The 20,775-nt window shown below is 36.2% G+C and overlaps 1 protein-coding gene across 1 annotated transcript in view; it reads right to left on the bottom strand.

The window, feature by feature from the left end:
• The window catches only part of LOC115927654, a 41,768-nt gene extending 28,067 nt beyond the window's left edge, over positions 1-13,701 (bottom strand). Inside the window, exon 1 of the mRNA XM_030993785.1 lies at positions 13,441-13,701. Within this exon, the coding sequence (XP_030849645.1) occupies positions 13,441-13,701 (261 nt within the window). The remainder of the gene's footprint in view (positions 1-13,440) is intronic.
• Positions 13,702-20,775: the final 7,074 nt, after the last annotated feature.

The following is a 20,775-nucleotide window of genomic DNA, read 5'->3' as shown; positions in this document are numbered from 1 at the left end:
TGTAGCACAAAGTCTGTTTTATCAGTAATCGTTAGGTTATTTAACATTGTATTTGAAAGTGGAATTGTACAATATTAATGGACAATAGGGTTAATTCACCCTCTTTATAAGAAGAAAGGAAATCCTAATGATCCGAACAACTATAGAGGAATAACATGGCATAGTTGTCTTGGCAAGCTGTTTACAGCAGTCTTGAATGAGCGACTTACGTCTGATCTCGAAGATAATGAATTGCTAGGTGATGAACAGGCTGGTTTTCGAAATGGTCATTCAACGCTTGATCACATTTTTGTTCTCCATTCAGTGATCGATTGTCTCTCTTCAAAAGAGAGTGTTTATTGTGCATTTATTGACTACAAGAAGGCATTTGATTTGGTTGAAAGGAGTTCTCTTTCGAACAAATTACTTACGAATAATGTTGATGGTAACTTTTTCAATGTAATTAAGCATATGTATGCTCAGGCTTAAGTCATGTGTAATTTCTGGTACAGAAAAGTCTTCTTTTGATTGTAACATTGGTGTGCGACAAGGAGAAAATGTATCTCCTATGCTATTTGCTCTTTTTTGACATTACTTCAAACAATTCATTTGCGAAAAGTTTGGAGGAATAAATATTCTTCCTGACAAGATTGATGCAGCTGCGTATCAAAATGGTATAGATGATTATCTCAGGCTTTTTACATTACTGTATGCAGACGATAGAATAGTTCTTGCAAAAACTTAACGTGATCAGCTTGCTCTTGATGCAGTATCTGATAACTGTAAACAATGGTTTCTTCAAGTTAACACAGCTAAAACCAAAGATGTTGTATTTTCTCGTGGTAAAGTTCGAAAAATGTCTATATTTAAATTTGATGATTATATTGTAGAAGTTGTTGATGAATATGTCTATCTTGGAACTACTTTTAACTATAACAACAAATTTCGTAAAGCACAAATTAAGCAACTTAATCAAGCTAGACGAGCAATATAGTCTATTATCTAAAACTTACCAACTGCACTTACCTATTGATATCCTCTTGGAATTATTTGATCAACTTGTGTTGCCTATTCTGCTCTATGGAAGTGAGATATGGGGATTTGAAGTGCTACATGATCTTGAAATTTTCCACATGAAATTTTGTAAGCAAGCCCTTTCTGTCAACAAAACAACTGCAAATTTTATGTTACTTGGTGAATTGGGGAGGCTTAAACTTGAGAAATATATCGAAAGCAGAATGATAAACTTCTGGTGTAGAATTGTACATAGTGGACAAGATAAATTTTCTGGTAAGGTGTATATTATCTTAAAATTACTCTTTGAGAAGAATATATATCAGGCACCTTGGTTAGAAAAAATCAAGCTGGACAATATGGGGATGTCTAATATATGGGAAATTTGTGAAAATACTAGCTGCGAGTGGGTCAAACAAACTCTGGGACGTCGATTGAAAGATTCTTATGCTCAGTATTGGTCTGCTTGTAAGTACGATAATTCGCACTGTGTTAACTATCGAATCTTCAAACATTCTTTATGTTTAGAAAGATACTTAATCGATCTCGTTAAAAGAGATCGAACTATATTAAGTCGTTTTCGCTGTGGCAATCATTACCTGCCGATTGTAGCTGGTAGATATTCAAATACTCCAAGGAAAATGGGGCTATGTAGGCTATGCAATTTGCAATCGCTTGGGGATGAGTTTCATTTCTTGTTTGTATGCCCTACCTTTCGTTCAGACATAAAATTGTTCATCGATAAATATTTTATTGAAAGACCAAATACACTGAAAACGGATCAGCCTTTTAACTCCAATAATGTACAATCACGTTTAAACTGAGTAAAGTTCTGTCGAAAAATAATGTTTCGTTTTCATTAATTTAAAGAGAAGGTTGAGTTCTGGGAAGAGGTGAAAAATAATTTGTGAGCATTACTCACTCTTATTATGCAAGTGTGGAAGAACATCAGATAATACATGATCCCTTAAAAGCATGGCTCTTCAAATGCCTTCATATTCTAAATATGCATGTAACATCGTAAAAATAGGGGGCCGGCTTTTTACGCCATGTGTTCGTGTAGTCCCATATACATCTTTCTGTGTACAGTGTTTGTAACTTTACCAAGACTTGGCCAAATTTCTTATCATTTTGATGATTCCAGAACCTTGCAATACACACAAATTCTTATATGGTAGATAATCAACCTTTTCTTGTCGGTTCCACACCGTTTCTTTCACAATGCAATCGCATGACCAGAACTCAACTTCATCTTTAAGTATGTGCAAAAAATATGTTATGAGTTCAGTATTAACTTTATGTTTCTCTTTTTTGTCTTATATTAATTTATTAAATTGATATCAAGAATATTTTCAGTAATTCATTAATTCAAATATCAATATACTGGTGCCAGTAAATTTCTTTTTCAATTGCTTCCATTAATTTCGTCATTAGTTATCGTTTTAATTAATATAATCGTTTTGTTTTTTATTACTATTATTATCATCATCAATATTGTTAGCATCATTATCATTGTAATTGGTCTCACTATTGTTGATAGTGTTATTTTGTATTGATTAACATTAAAAATATTTGTATTGTATAATTTACAGTGTTAAATTGACAAATTTAAACTGCTTGTAAACTTCTCCAATACCCCAATGTGGGTGACATGAGAATAAAGTGTCATTGTCATTGTCATTGCCATTGCCATTGTGGAAGCACGTCCTGGTTCAAGGGTTATAAAACCCTAGCGCGTTCTTGTCATTGCTTATTTCCGTTCAACTTCAACGATTCAAGCTGTGCAAATCAAGACATTCAAGTGAGGCCCCATCACATCAAACTAGTTCTCACTACGTTCTGTAAAATGTTGCCAAACGTGCTCAAACTGTGCGCGAACGGAGTGAACGTAGAAGCAACTGTTTACGATCTGTTTAAGAACTCTATGGACGGGCTCGGACTGGCTTGGACGGGAAGGGTGCTCTAAAACTTTGAGCCTGTTCAAAGTTGTCCCCGTCCTGCAATAAGACGGAATGACAACGTACTTTAATCGAGATGGACGTACTACGAACGGAATGGCCGTACTTCGGTCCTACTAGAAATGTGTTACGAACTAGTTACAACGGTTTGGACGTATTGGGAACGAGGTAAAACGAGTTAAGAACTTGTTTAAATTCATTACGGACCCGCTTCGAATGCTTGGAAATGGCAAATTTACCCGATCTGAATTTGATGTGAACTGACTTTGAACAGGGTACAGACGAGATGGACGTATTGAGGCCTGTTCGTGAACGATCTAGGATCGTCTTATAGACATTATTTACACATTCTATCCCGACCATTACCCGTTTTTACGATTTTCTAGGACGGTTCCGCAACGTAGTGAGAACTTGTTTGGTGCGATTGGGCTTAGCTGCTGCTAATTGATGCTCGACCACAGCACGTTGTAACACGTTCCAAGTAGGATCGAAGTACGGCAATTCCGTTCATAGTACGGCAATCAGTCCGTTTGTAGTACGTCCTCCTCGTTTTAAGTACGTCGTCACTCCGTCTAATTGAAGGACGGGGTCAATCTTGAACAGGCTCAAAGGTCTAGAGCACTCTCCCGTATAGCCAGTCTGAGTCCGTCCATGAAGTTCTTAAACAGATCGTAACCAGTTGCTACTACGTTCAACTCCGTTCGCACACAGTTTGAGCCCGTTTGGCAACATTTTTTCAGAATGTATTGAGAACTAGTTCAGTGTGATGGTGACATTAACAGCCTGATTGTCGGCTTACTCAGATATGGCACGTTTTTTTTTAATTTTCTAAATGAATGGCAGCTGCGCGCAACGAATGACTTGCACGTATTCACTGAATTCTTTGTTAATAGAAACATAGAATTGGGAAGCGTATTACACTATACGTCACATGAAACGAATACAAACATTTCTAAATGAGTCTTAAGTCAAAATAAATGTAGACTTACATGTATGCACTCATGAGTTATTCTGACATTTTAGTCCCGTTTATACGAACAATAGTTTTCCGACATTCAAAATAGAATAATGCAGGATAATGGACACACATCCAATACTAAAAAACCCTACATGATGTCAACACATACATTTACAATATAGCATATTCTTAAAATGCGCAGACTCTTGCACAAGAATGCAAATCCGGAGAGGTCAACACTTTACTATAGAAATGCATCAAGATATATCGTACCCTGAAAGGATATGCATTTTCAAGAGGTGGATATGGTATAGAACAAAGATCATTTACATTGACGACTTCTCTTAAAATTGTGCAGCCCCATTCTCACTGTCACATCCAATTCACGCTGAAAATTATGAATCATATTTCAGTAGTATATCATATGCAATATATATATATATATATACATGGACATTCAACTTCAATATGTGCAGACTAATGTACCAAAATATAATCTCAGTATGATATTATAAGAAATATATACATGTATAAACATTGGACATTGAACATTATGATGTACAGACTTATGCACAAAGATCCAATCTCAGTATGATACTATATGAAATGTATATGCAATGGACATTTATCACTAAAATGGGCAGACTTATGCACAGACCCGGGAAATACCCCAAATTCAATCTCAGTATGATTTCATATAAACTATATATATGCCTTGGACATTTACCATTATGATGCGCAGACTTATGCACCAAAATTAAAAATCATCATTGAGATATGATATTATACAACATTTAATTACACTAGACATTCAACATGTGCAGACCTAGGGACAAAATTCCAATATCAGTATGTTATCATATTTCAAATATACATTAGACATTCATCATTATGATGTGCAGAGTTATGCACAAAAATCCAGTCTCAGTATGGTACAATATGAAATATATATGCATTGGACATTCAAGATTATTATCTGCAAACTTATGCACACAAATCTAAACTCAGTATGATATCATATACAAATATACATTGGACTTTCAACATTACGATGTGCAGATTTATGCACAATAATCTCAACTCAAAATTGAGATTTGACGTTATAGGAGATGTGAATACATTAGACATTCAACATGTGCAGACTTATGCACAAAAATCCATCGTCAGTATATCATGTTATATACATTGTAAATTCACAATTTAATTGTAATGTGCAGACCTATGCATAAAAACCATATCTCATTATGATATCATTAGAAATATACATAGGCTAGAACTTAACCATTATGATGTGCCGACTTATGCACAAAAATCAATCCTTATGATATCCTATAGAGTACAATAGACTTCCAACAATATTTTGTGCAGAGACTTAACCACACAAATCGAAATATGAGGGCATACTAGATTTAGATAAACTGACATTTGCATACTTATGCACAAAAAACTAGAAATTAAGGGGGGGGGGGGAGGGCGGTAAGAGCCCATATTTTTTTTTTGTCCTAGAAATTGTAAAAATATGCCGATCGATATTTCGTTCAGTAGGGTGGGGGCGGGTAAGGTCACTTTTTTTCTCACCCTTCAGCACACACACAAACAAAACATAATTGAGGAGGGGGGTTAACCCCTGCATGGTAGCTTTAAACATTACAAGTGCAATTTATTCTTTCTTTTGAATCTGCATCAGCCCCTTAAGTTTATATATATATGATTACAACGATCACAACATGGAATTCATGCATTAATTCGTCCCTATTTTCACGAAGTGACGGTAGTGAGGAAAATCGTCACGCAAAGTGAATGCAATTTTTTTCACTACCGTCACTTCGTGAAAACAGCGACGAATTGTTTGTCATCAAGTCATGCACTCACATGAGGGCATGATACGGGGTTCGACGTATATGTAACCATTTCGTTAAACAATATGAATTTTATATTTTGGAATCATTTGGGCATTTGATTAGCTGATGGTCACTGGTTATTTAATATATTCAGGACTATGGTTATATCGTCCTTGTTTTCACGAAGTGACGGTAGTGAGGAAAATCGAAACGCAAAAAGAATGCAATTTTTTTTCACTACCGTCACTTCGTGAAAATAGCGACGATATAATGGTCACTAGTTATCAAATGCGTTCATTTTTTTTTTATTAAGGAATGCACTTAAATTCGGATTTGATACGTAGGTCGACATATGTAACCAATTTGTTAAACAATTTGCGTTATATAATTTGGAGTAACTTAGTCCAATGATTATCAGATTGTCAGTGATAATAGTAATAATAATAGCTCACTTTAATAATGGGTCTAATACTTTGTTTCCACTCCCTGGGGAGCATTCCGGCCAGTCGACATTTTACAAGCGCCACTTGCTTATTTAACCACATTAACTTTCGCATTATACCGGGTACCCATTTAACATCTTGGGTGGAATGTGGCAAATATAGATTAACGTCTTGGCAAAGAACATTAGTGCCGCGGCGGGACTCGAGCCCCGTACCCTGCGATCTTCAGTCGGTTGACTTATTTACTAGACCACAACACTTCTACAGTAGATATTTAATGCATTAATGCCTATGTGTTTATGATGGTCAGTAGTTATTAAATGTATATGGGTTTCCTAACACTTCATTGATAACCTTCGATGTACCCTGTTACCCTTTTTCAAATTTCTTAAATATTGTGAAGTTGTAAGCTTTTCATTTAGTGAAAGCTACCATGGATTCCTTAACCTGAGATCACGCCATATGTTGCATCCATATACCACCTACACCAACTTTATAACAAATCCTCTGCAGCTCGGTGAAGTGTCCGCCTGTCCTGTTTTTCCATAAAGAAAGACACTCCCTCATCGCTAGCATATAGTCCCTACCATGCTTATTCAGAATACTCGATGCCATGTTATACGTAATACCGAGCTCGTTGGACAGGGCATAGTATTTATTGTCAGGGACGTGGGCTGCAAGAGTATTCAGTCTCCCATCTGACTCAGTATCACTATGAGGATTAAACAATAAGGACATATTATGGAACGTATGTATAAACTTAATCTAAATTTGAGCTTAGTCGTTTTGTCACAATTTCCATGAGCAACTCTTCACTAATTTAAGTATAATTATTCTAATGATTTCCTTTGTTAAATGAATGATTGAGAGAGCATTTAGCTGTTATTTATTTCTTCCAATATGTACAATTAAAAAACCAACAAGTTAACAGTATGTCATGCATAATTTCATGTTTACATCAAGATAACAGAGTAATACATACATATGAGGTGCTAAGGTATGGAATCTATTACCCAATAACTTTCAAAATGCTCAGTCTCTAGACAATTTCAAATTATTGTACAAACAAAAATCGAATCCATTGAAATTACCTCAATCTCTAATCTGAAACATTACATTTGCATACTCTTATATGACTATTTTCTGTTGAAATTATTATAAGTAGCATTCACTTATATTTAGAATCATTGTTATTAAGACCTTGAAATATTATACTACCATATTTTGTATTACTATGATGTATTGCGTATTTTACTTTGTTATACTTTGTACTTTTTATATGATGTTTTTAATACCAGGTCCGAGATGCAAAACAGATTTACTTCTGATATTGTGTACCTGTTAAAATATGTCTGAATAAATAAATAAATAAATAATGAGCTAGTAATACAAATGTATGAAAGAAAGGGTGTCCCGAAAAAAAAGCCTCAATGGCTTGTGAGGAGGGGATCACTAGAGTTAAAAAAAAAAAAAACAAAAAAAAAAAACACAACAACAACAAAAACGAATAGTCGTATACAAATGAATCATGCTAAGGACAGCCAAAGGGGTGTGGCCGTTGCGACGCCACATTCCAGCACTCTACAAATCCGACTGGCATGATAATTGACATTATTCAATTTGATAATTTAGAGAGAAGGAATCTTTTTATTCGTTTGTTAAAAAGTGCATTGAATTATGTGTGTTGAATGTCAGGTGGCAAGGAATTCCAGATAATGGGGCCAAGGTAACGAACTGATTTTGAAAGTATGTTAGTTTGCTTTGTTCCCACTATCACGCTTGGCGCTACGATTGCAATCGTGGTCTTAACCGTGGAGTAATCGTGGTGATACTATCATATATTATCAGATCTTGAGGTAAGTCGTGGCAATCGTTGGAAATTTTTGGACAGTTAACACATTTTTTACGATCAAGACGATTAATTGTCAGGCGTTATCATCGCATCGGATCGTAACAAAGCGCAACATATCGCATCGAATCGTGCTGCCTAATCGTGGTGATCGGGATCAACCTTGGAGAAGACAAATACCATGCTCTGTTGAGATGTGTTGCGATCTGCCACGATCTGTGACGCTCTGTCGGGTACCATTGCTCACGACTTGACACGAATGACTCACGAGCAGATAGTTGATACGAGTAGATGCGAGTACATACGAGAAGTCACGCTTTTTCAAGGACGTTCACGATCTGTTACTGTTCTAGCGCCCATATATTTATATAAAACCACTCTCTCTCTCTCTTTCCTCTTTCTCTCTCAACCATGTAATTTGTTTCTCATTCACTATCATTCACTTTATAGTCCTTAATCATATTAACTGTTTTTCATTCACTCCATCAGCTTCTTCAACCTCACACTTTCTTCTTCTTCTTGGTAATCCTCCTTCTCTCCCTATCTCTCTCTTTCCTTCCTTCTGTCTGTCTGTCTCTCTCTCCCTATCAATTATGGAAAGGTAATGTAAACATGTATACCATTAATATGCAGACTTGAAATAGAAACTTATGCTCATACAATCAGAACATGATAGATACCAACTGTATTGATTTCGATAACATAATAAATAGATATACAGGGCGTCCCACACAAGAAACGTCGTATATGAAAAATCATTGTGAAGCGAAAAGGGCGTCCATACACACACACACACCCACACACACTATCGCGCGCGGTCACGTTAAAGGACAAGTCCACTCGAAAAATAACTCACTTTCAATAAAAGCAGAAAAAATTAGACAAACCAATCAAAAAAGGTTTGAGCAAAATCGGAAAACTAATAAGAAAGTTATGAATTTTTGAAAAAGTATGTAAAACTATGGAACAATGAGAATCACAACACAAATTGCCAAGATCGTTATCAGTTTGTGACGTCATGTCCTCACAACTTATCAATTGCTTTATATAGTTTAATCCCACTAATTTCCCTTTTTATCCCCCAAAACTTGATTTCCCCATGCCTTTGCCCAAGTTATATGATTTGTATCATATTGCGTGCATGACATTTCCCAGAATTGTGTATGAATTTTGAAGAATTGATACTATTTTCTGAATATTGTATTTCATAATTATTGATTTTTATATAAATAGTTTATCAAAATTCAATTTTTCATGATTTAACTGGACACAAATTACTCTTCATTTGTGCATCCACACAAAAACATATTACTCACAATCTAACTTGGATGCTGGTGTGAAGAAATAAGATTCTTAGGGTGAAAATAGGAAATTTATATTATCAATAAAAAGAAAATAATTAGTGGATAGTGAGGACCATACGTCACAGACTCATGAGTGAGTTGCCAAATTGTTTGAGATTTTCAAAGTTTTTCATGTCATTACAAATTCATAACTTTCTTATTAGTTATCCGATTTTGCTCAAACTTTTTTAGATTGGTTTGTCTGATTTTTCTGGTTCTATTGAAAATAAGTTATTTTTGGAGTGGACTTGGGCTGTAAGCCCCGCCTAGTTATACCGCTCTAGTTCGACCATACGTCCACACACAACACATCAAGTTCTAGTTCGAAACGATGCACGGACCTGCGTTTCGTTATTCGAATTTTATACGACGTAAAAGCGTACACACACATAATCTGATCGTATGGCTAGAATTTGTATTGCCCATTAAAGTCAGTACAGATATTCTTTAAGTACCATAATCTTTTCGCGATTATATGATCAGTGTGAAGATAATGCATCTATGTTTCTAAAACCAACTTTAAACTCTGAGATCATCGATATTGTAGCATTTTTGAAACCATCTAAATCTAGTGGTTCTGATGATATTTAACCTATAATTATAGAAGAGTGCATTCACGTTTTTATTGATCCCTTATGTAAAATCATTAATATGTCTTTATCTCAGGGAGTTGTTCCTGTTAAGCTCAAGGTATCTAAAGTGGTATCAGTGTATACAAAATCTTACCGTAAAAATATAATTAATTATAAGCCAATAGCATTGTTACCGCTTAGATGAGTTTCTATCTAAAAAGAGTATCTTGATTCCTCAGCAGTGTGGTTTTCGTCAGCACTTTTTCCACACAAATGGGTGATTTTAATTTATAAGTTATGTCATAAAAGCTATTGATGGAGACATTGTCTGGGGATATTCTTAGATCTATCTAAAGCTTTTGATACCATTGACCATGGTATCCTCCTCATGGAACTTGAGCATTATGGAATACGTGGTGTAGCATTGTCTTGGTTCCAAAGCTATTTGTTTAACATGACTCAATTTGTTGTGGTGGATGGTATTAATTCCCAACTTGCTTCTATTAGATATGCTGTACCTCAGGGTTCTGGTCTTGGTCCCCTGTTGTTTTTAATTTCATACTCATTTTTGCTGATGATACCAGTTTACTGCTGGTCGATAAGAAGGCTGAAGATTTATTACTAATTAAAATCAAGAGATTCAGAAACTGTTTGCATGGTATTGTTGTAATGAGTTATTGTTGATTGTTCAAAATTCCAAATGTGCTATTTTTCGCTCAAAGGGTAAAAAGCTTCAGATGGGAATAATTTTCTTAGTGTTGGAGGCCATGATGTTGCGCTTAGTGAAAATGTTCATTTTAGAATAAAATTTATTTAACTGAAAGAGTGCTAATAACATTACATGTATATAATAGTATTATTCTTCATTATTTGACATATTGTAATGTCGCTTGGGGAAACAATTTTAAGTAATTTATTGATGAGTTGAGAGTTGAGAGTATTGCAGAAGAAGGCAATGAGGCTTATTACTAATTCTAATTATAGACATCCAAGTTCCGACTAAGAATGCTACCACTAAGTGGACTTGCGTCGTTAAATTGCGTATTGTTTATGTTTAAACTTCAGTCTATGCCTCATGAATGAACGTTACAAGATTTATTCTGTCAAAACTCACAAATTAATAATTATAATACACGTCAAAGGGGTCTTATTCATCAGCCTTTTGCATGATCGAATATCACTCTGACCTCCCAGGTCGAAATTCCATTAGGATCCGATCCTATTGGACCATCAGAAACCATTAGAGCTATTGGTGTCTAATGGTTTCAATAGGGAAAGTGAAATGATGGACCCACAGAAACCATTAGAAAATATCTATTGGACCAACACAAACCCACAGAAAGAAATGCTGATGGACCAACAGAAAGCTTCTATTGGACCAGCATCCACCCATGTCTTCTATGGGTTTCTGTTGGTCCATTAGATATTTTCTTCTATGATGGGTTTCTGTTGGTCCATTAGATATTTTCTATGGGTTCCTGTTGGTCCATTAGAGATCTTTCTATGGGTTTCTAATGGTCCCATATTCTGAATTCCCTATTAAAACCAATAGTCCAATGGCTTCTATTGGTAAATCAATAATGATAAATCAAAATCGATTTTAGCAATTGTCCACCAAAAAAAGTATATTCTAATCTCAATTGCATTAACTTCATCACATAGATCACTTGAAGTGAGTTTGAGAATATCCTTTATTTTAACTGAAGGCTTGTACTATTCTATATAAAAAAATACATGAATTGTTTCTTGGTTAGTAATCATTATAATCAATATATCTATTGCTAAAACGTGAATGAAATTGTAACATGATTAAACAAATAATCTATTGGTCATTAGTTGCCGAAAGAAAATAAAAATCACAAAATTGATGTACATTGTCATAAGTTGCTTAACAAATTATGATAAATGTCATTTTCTGTGAACACGTATAAAGTAATCATGAATATGCATGAGATAGATTTAGCTGTTGGTTTCTATTGGTTTCTATTGGACCTATTGGTTTCTATTGGTCCCATTGGGTTCTATTGGTCTCATTGGTTTTCTATTGGTCCTATTGGTCCTATTGGTTCTATTGGTTTCTATTGGTCCTATCGGTCCTATTGGTCCTATTGGTTCTATTGGTATTGGTCTTATTATAAATTTACAATTATTATTATTATTATTATTATTGGTTTCTATTGGTCCTATTGGTTTCTATTTCTATTGGTGTCTATGGGTGTTATTGGTTTCTATTGGTTTCTGATGGTTTGAATGGTCTCTATTGGATTCAATTCTATGGGTCCAACAGAAACCAATAGACTCCAACAGAAACCATTAGAGACCAATAGAATTTGTCTAATGGTCTCTATTGGTCTCTATGGGATTTTCGACCTGGGCTCTTTCCATATCTCTTGCATCAAAGAATCAAACAGTTTGCCTGATGATATAACACGATTAGTACCACTCTTTCTAGGTTTTGAAGGTTATCTAAAATGTACCTATTTGGAAGACTGACATAACTTTGTATCTTAATAATTTCTCATTCTCAAATGTTAATAGACCACTTAGGACCTACTCATCATTGTGGTTGGTGTGTGTGTGTGTGTGCGCGCGCGTGTGTAAGTATGTTTGTGCTCTATATTATGTAGCTTAGTTTTGTCCATCCCTTGTTTATACATTACATTGTTTGTATTCACCTTGGCATATTGCTAATGCATGTATTGTGTTGACTATATGGCCCCGCTCACAAGCTTTGCTTCTACAGTGGTCCTAGAACCATTCATTTTATGATGCAATCAAGTTAATATATGTTGATTAATGTACTATTACCAGTTTTTTTTATGTAAAAGATTATATCCTGTTTTGTGTTGTTTTGAATAAAATAAACTTGATCTTGAACTTGAATAAAGCTGTTACAATTTTTGCAGCGTATAAGCTACATTGAGTTTCGGAAAACGGTTCCGTTTTTTGTGATGCACTGTATAGTGCCATACTTTTACTTTAAGGTCAGAAAATAGCTTTTGTTCAGATAGTTGCTATTTACATATCTTTTAAAAATGTATTACGTTATACAAGTAAATTTTTTTTTGTGTGTGTTCTTGCACTGACATAGACAAATAATGAGTTAGCAGTAATTACCTTTTAATGAATGTACATAGCTCTAAAACGTTGACTTTGAATAGTCAGTAAGAATGAAAACAAAACAATTATGCATCTTTAATATCAATTTCCTAAGTTTTTCAAATATAAGAATATCAAGCCTGCGTATTATAAAGAGTTGTGATTGATCTTAAGTTTAATCAATACACAATCAGCCATAGACTTACGCTTAATATTAAATTTACGATCAATCAAAAGACTTTATAATACATGGCCCTGGACTACACCTTGTGGTGAGTTGAAGAAGGCCTTTAGGAGTTCCATTCTGATACTTTGCATCTCCTGTAGCTGAGATGCGAGATGCAGGAGGTTGATTTACATCAAGTCAACATGGTCTCTCCATACTCCCGGGATGACATTGTGGTTTTCAGCCTCATGGTCCGCCTCTTGTGCTGCAATGCATTGATGCCTCCGCCTCAGTAGAATTACTGCCGCCTCAACCATATCCTTCACACTGTTCGGATTCTGCTCTAAAGTCCTGAGGAGACACCTGACTCTATTGGCTAGGATCCCAAAAGCATTGTCCAACACTGTCCTCCACCTTGAGAGTCTGTAGTTGAAAATCCTCTCCTCCCTGATCACTCCTCTTCTACCGTATGGCTTCATGAGGTAGTTCTTAAGTGCGAAGGAGTCATCACCCAGATAAAGAAGGGCAAGTTTTGTAGGTCATCAGGGATTGCAGTCAGAGGGCAGGGTGGGGGTCCTAGGGCTTCCTCTTCCTGGCCGTTGCATAGCTTAGAGTCACCAAAAATCTGAGCGCCTGACATGTGTCCTTTTCCACCGAGGTCGATCCACACAAACTTGTAATCTGCATCCACCAGAGACAGGAGTGGTATCGAAAAAAGGCCCTTAACATTTAATAAAGGCTTCATGGTAGCAATGTGTTTGCCATCCAGGGCTCCAATGGCATCGGGGATGTCTCATCTCTGTTTATACCGGTTATCTACGGCTGTCCAGGCTTCAGGGGTTACATGTAGGCTAACAATCTCATCTTTGTCCGCTTGCACAATCGCCTGGCACACTTTTGGAACCATCTCCGAGATGCTGGAAACTCCACACCTGAAGGAATACGAAATGGACCGATAGATGTGGCAGTGGCAAAGTGCCTCAGTGTCACTGCTAGTTTCAGTTCAGGTAAGAGGGGTTGCCTGAAACTGGTGCGTTCCCTCTCGATTGCTGGGGCCACCCTCTGCAAACAAAAAATATTCGAAGAGCTGTGGTGTTAACCTTGTGTAGTTTTGGAACGCTACTGGATCTTCCAGCCTCAATTGGGCGTCTAGGAGGCTCTAGAACTGGCCGTTGTCTCCTCTTCTCTGTGAGCCATGGTCGCACCCAGAACTGACTGACTACAGTTCTCCTGGTCCTTTGTGGTTGGGGCTGAGGCTGGTCTGGCTGCTGCTCGTCTTCTTCTTATATAAACTTACAGTAAAAATGCAAATGTCACGCTATCATCATCCTCAACCCCTGCCATCATCAATGGTTGTGGGTTGTAGTGTTCACTCTGTAGAAGTTTAAGAAACAATGAAGTCCATGGTCAGTCGGCCTGTATATATATATCCGTCGGGGTCCGATCGTAGCTCAGATCGTGATTACTCGTGAGAGACATCGTGACCATAATCGTACAACAGACCGCATCGGTTAGTGATGAACGGTTCGGAAGGTATCCGAACGTATCTGCACGTACCCGAACGTCCAGAATCGGGAACCGCGATCGTGATGATCGTGTCATATCGGGACCCAATCGAGGACTCAATCAGGTCAATCCTATCGGAACGTTTATGATCATATCTAAACGGGAGATCAGACCGTGCCACCTAAAATTGACCAATCGTGACCCTATCGCATCCAAGCGCACCAAATCGTACCAGAACGTATTGACTCGCATCACCTCGTTTTACAACCTGACATTTAAGAGAAGTTCCACGATCAGCTACAAATGGCGAATCGTGGGGTTCGTAACGGATCGCACGACAGTGGGAACCTTACCTGGCACTTAGATCGTGAGTTGTCATTGAAGACTTCGTCAATCTATATTCAAATTTATTTTAAAATTTTTGTTCAATATCCCTCCGTGAGCTCTCAAGGCCTTTGGAATATTTATCCTCCAGGTATGTAGGATTTAAAATGCTACCTCGCTAAACTTTTGGTATAATTAATTAATTAATTTATACATTGAGTGTTATTAAAATCATATGTTTTCAATCATTTGTTATATTAGTATTATCATTATTATTTGTATTAATTTATTTATTTATTTAGTCAATTATATTATTATTATTATCATTATTATTATTATTATTATTATTATTATTATCATAATTTTTTTTTTTTTTTAATTATTTATTTATTTATTTTTTTATTATTATTTATTTATTTATTATTATTATTATTATTATTATTATTAATATTATTATTATTTTTTTTTTGGGGGGGGGGGCAAACCTAATCTAAATGCCAACTTTTACATGTTTGTTTTCTTTTTTCCCCGTTATTGATCTGAGTTCTCAACAATGTCAAATATAGGTCTGGAAATGGACCATGTAATTTATTCAATTCTTGAAATCTTATTCTATTATGTTTATAAATTTTGATCTTCGCTGGCTTATAGTTGATATCTAAGAATATTTTACCAAATAAATACTAATCCCTAAGTTTTGGCCTATATCCCGTTAATGAGATCTTGATGAAGACTGATCAAATGCCATTATTGTATAGCCATTTAGCGATTAAGAAGGAATTCTAACCTGGCGCTACCAGTTGAAACTTCATCGGCTGCTGCTGCTGCATCTTGACAAGGAATTGAGACTGATGTAGATGGCGATGGTCTCGGGGATGTGGGAACTCTGTCTCCTAGTGATGTCTCGGTTACTCCTGATTGTAAGAGTGAGTAATTAGTTTCATTCCGTTAAAAAAATGTATTCATTATGTTCATGTTATTATTTGTGTAATCATGTTGAATTATGAATTGAATTACTATTCAACCACACAAATAATCATTTGCCATTGATTAAATCATGTTACCTCCTTTTATTATTATTATTTCTTGTTTTTGCTATCAGATAAAGAACAGCATACAATTCGTATTGGTGAGATAAAGTTTGAATTTCAAAATTTTGTATTGAATGATGTAAGCTAATTTCTTACATCTCAATTAAACTTCCGTCTGAAAATTGGAGTGGAAATAGCAAACAAAAAAAGCTAGAGATTAATCAAATATACCAAACACACAGTATGTGTGTTTTTATCTTAAAGAGGAAATTCCCAGTTTTCTTTTAAAGTTCCTGTTTGCCCATTGCACTCTCATAATGTCCGTCCGTGACAAAGAGTTTACCATCTCTGACAAAAGTTGGAGCTTGGTTTAAAATTCGATCGATGTGACAAAAAACAAAATCAACTTTCGTCATTAATATTTGCATTTGTTAGAAAAGCCGGAGTCAAGATTCCAGTTTCTCTCTCATCCATCAGTGGCAATGAACACCTTTTTCTATTTTAGGAGGTAACCCTGATAAACAAATGTTATACATTTCAACATCTCGTGTGATAATCTGTATTTATAACGATTTACTTCAATGCATTGGTTATCAAATAAAAATAAATAATTAGCACGATTAATGTAGTAACGGTTGCGGCTCATAGTCAAAGTGAAGCAAACAGCCTCTTTTTTTTTCTTTCTTTTTTTTTTTTTACTATAATCGAACAAACCAAATAAGCTAAACTATTTTTAAAACCCACCACGAGAAGCAAGAAAATGTGTTCTGAGCTTTGTGTACACGGAAACACGTTGTTTGTAAAAAAAAAAAATATATATATATATATATATATATATAAAAGAAAAGAATATTTCTTCAACCCTTGGTTTATTTCTACTCCAGTCGGACATGCTTTATATTTTCTTGTATTTATCACACATGTTCTTTTCTGGGTTTTCTTCCATGTTTATCTTTTTGAAAGGAGGAATACAGAAAAATGAGACCTCATGCCACTGATCATCTGGTCCAAATATTGCATGATTTTCACAAACAGGTAATTTTTATAAATGTTAGACCAAGCATCCGGTATTTTATGATCTTTTGGTAAGGGTCAGGGGTAATATTTCCTATAGTCAGAAAAGGAGATTTGATGGACCTATTTAAAAAAAAAAAATGATGTGCCCTGATGCGAAAAAAGGTGGTCAATTAAAATTCCATCAACAAGATTATGGTCATTTTGGTCACCTTTTGGCCAGAAATGACGATTTCATTTTCATTTTCGAAATCAATTGATCAGTGGATATTGGCATCCCTATTTTATATACAAAAAATGTGCGCTCATATAAGAACAACCGGTCTCATTGAATTCATTTACATAGTTCGGGCTGCTCTAGTAGTTTTTAGCTACTTTGAACCAAATTTTACTCGAATTTTGCAACAAACTAGACATTTCGGCAAGCAGGGAGAAATTCGTTTGGCTGTAATATCGAACAGACTATATGACTTGGATGATTGATCGCCTGATTAAAGGTAAAACTTTCCAAAAATTTCAATTTTTTTCTACCCCACTCTAAACATTCTAGTAAGGTTTGGTCACTCTTTGGCCAAAAAATAAAGTGGTTGAAATATTGTAAATTGATTTTAAGTGACCGACTGTCTTTAAAAATCTGCAAAATATTTTACATACAAGTTCGGTTACAAATCACATCTATCTATACTATGATACTATTTTGGAATTGATGTTGAATCATGTACATTCATTCAATGAAATTAATTCTTCTGATCTTGCCGATATGCATACACGTCAAAACCTACTAATCTATTGAATATAACTGAACATCTGGCCTGATCGGGGACAAAAATCTATACAAATTGTGTTTGAGGGATCAATTTGACTGCTTTTAATTCTTATCATGCCACAGGGCTAATCCCCATTGTGCCAAGCCCCAGATCCCTCAGTGCCAAGTTTATATTGAGATAATCTGATTAACGCAATGGTTCTATGAATAGCGCGTGTGCAAGACACACAGCACATTACAATGAGCATGAACAATAACTGCTACTACAAAAGTGTGCACGCACGCACATGGCACCATAGCAATAGCTTGCTCGCATGTGCAAAGCACTTTAACGAAAGCGTGCATGCAGCCTCATGGCAGGTTAAAGGTATCATGACACGTTTGTTTTACATTGAATAGGCCTATCAAAACCCATTTGCTGATAATAGCGATTAGGAAAATTACCCCTGCTCAAAATTAATATAGTTTTGGAAATTTTGACCCAAAAGTGGCCGAAAATGACCAAAGTATCGTGAGTAGGGTCGGCAATCTCGCACGGAAACACGTTTCCACGAAAGTTTATGTTATCCGACTACCAGATGGAATGAATGAAGACGCTTTTGCAAGGTTGGACTGAGTACTGTCCTGTGTCATGCCAAAGACGGTCGTGGGAATGGGGGACGTTATTTCATCAAATTCTTTCAAATCACATTCTATTCTATTTCCACTTTCGTCGAGTAAGATGGAGTTTGTTACCAAACAACATTTATCTATACACATCTGAACTGTAGTCGAAATGGACTTTGATGATGGCAGCGCGAAATCGTTAAATGAAAATATTGTCCCAAAACGAAAACAATCGAAACAATTGTCGTTTATACTTTTTGGTCTATGTTAGGTTATAGCAGACAATTATCTAAGAAAATAATCGAACGGATAGTGTTATTTTCAGTTTTGGATAATCCCATCAACGCGAGTTCGATTTAAAATTATTAGCGATTGGAAAATAATTATAACCTGGATTAGAAGTGGAAACCTCACCGGCTGCTGCTAATGCATTTTGAAGAGGAATGACGACCGTTGAGGATTTAGATGGTCTTTTTCCTGGTGATGTATCGGTCGTTCCTAATTCTAAGAATGGGAAATGTTGTACTTAGACATACGCAATTTATACACAGGTATAATCACAATTAAAAATCCTTGTTGCCTCAAATGTACTATTCGCATTTCGGTTATCAGAAAGCAATCAACATGTAACTCCCTAATACTTGAATGAGTTGAATATACAAAATCTGTACGCCTGAAGCGTTGAAGTTGAACGTGATTGAGGAATGGTAACAACGCACTGGGTTTAGCCCCCATCACACGAAACTAGTTTTCACTACGTTTTCGAAAATGTTGCCAAACGGGCTCAAACTGTGTGCGAACGGAGTTGAACGTAATAGCAACTGTTAACGATCTGTTAAGGCCTTCATAGACGGGCTCGGACTGAACTACGTCCAACTTGTCTGTACCCCGTCCACAGTTAGTTCGTATCAAGTTCAGATCGGGTAAATTTGACATTTCCGAGCAGTCCAAACCATTCTTACTAGTTTGCAACTTGTTCTTACTAGTTTATAACCCATCAACCCCGTTCAGAGAGAGTTCAACTTGTCCTCATCTCGTTCTTAGTGCGTTCGAACGCGCTCCTATGGTGCGTGTGCAATCTCGTCCTGGTTCGAGGACTATAAAAACCCAGCGCGTTCTTGCGAATTGATGCTCGACCACATCACATTGTAACACGTTCCTAGTGGGATCGACGTAAGGCAATGCCGTTCACTCCGTCTACTCGCAAGACGGGGAAAATTTTGAACAGGCTCAAAGTTCTAGAGCATCCTTTTCGTCCAAGCCAGTCTGAGCCCTCCCATTAGTATATTAATAGATCTTAACAAGTTGCTAATACGTTCACTCCGTTTGCACATAGTTTGAACCCGTTTGGCAACATTTTCCAGAACGTCGTAAGAACTAGTTTGGTGTGATGGGGGCTTCGCTTGAATGTCTTGATCTGCAAGGCTTGAAGAGTTGAATTTGAACGGGAATGAGGAATCGCGAGAACGCGATGGGTTTTTATAACTCCCAAGTCAGGACGGGATTGCACACGCTATATAAGCGCGTTCGAACGCACTAAGAATGGGATGTGGACGAGTTGAACTATCTTTGAACGGGGCGGTTGGGTTTAAAACTAGTTATACCAAGGGGCAAACTAGTAAGAATGTATTGGACTGCTCGGAAATGTCAAATTTACCCGATCTGAACTTGATACGAACTAACTGTGGACGGGGTACAGACAGGTTGGACGTATAGGGAACGAGATAGAACTAGTTAATGAAAGGTTTAAACTGACTACGGACTGTATTGGACTGCCTATAAATTTACCCGATCTGAAATGGATATGAACTGACGGCTGTCGTTGGGGTTCAGGCGAGATTTGCGTATTGAAGACTATTTAGAACTAGGATCGTATTGAACATCATTTACACAATCTGCCCCGACCTTACCCGACCGCATCCCATTTTGTTGGTGTGTGTATGTGTGTGTGTGTGGAGGGGGGGGGGGGGTAAGTTCCTCTTCGATCATGCCATTTACGATAACGGGTGTCTCTACTCATGTTTTTCTTTTCTCGTCTCTTGTACCTGTGTTCTAATCGTTTAATGTTCACAGTTAACACGAACTCACCTATTTTACTCGCAATGACATATTGATTAGCTATAGTCCTAACATGATTTTTATTGGGCAGAGAACAGGGTATTGAATTTGCCCTTGAGTTGGTTTCTTGAAACTTGTTGTGATCATGTTAATTTTGCTGACATGGAATGAGAAAGCGAAGGGCTAACATTATGTTCTTTTCAAGTTCTTTTAGCAATTAAGATCATTTTATGTTTTCTACTTCAATA

Source organism: Strongylocentrotus purpuratus, unplaced genomic scaffold, assembly GCF_000002235.5.
Source record: "Strongylocentrotus purpuratus isolate Spur 01 unplaced genomic scaffold, Spur_5.0 spur5_scaffold_20, whole genome shotgun sequence".
Taxonomy (NCBI): Eukaryota; Metazoa; Echinodermata; class Echinoidea; order Camarodonta; family Strongylocentrotidae; genus Strongylocentrotus; species Strongylocentrotus purpuratus.
The sequence above is the reverse complement of the archived record's forward strand: the minus strand, read 5'-3'. Positions and strand labels throughout refer to the sequence as shown.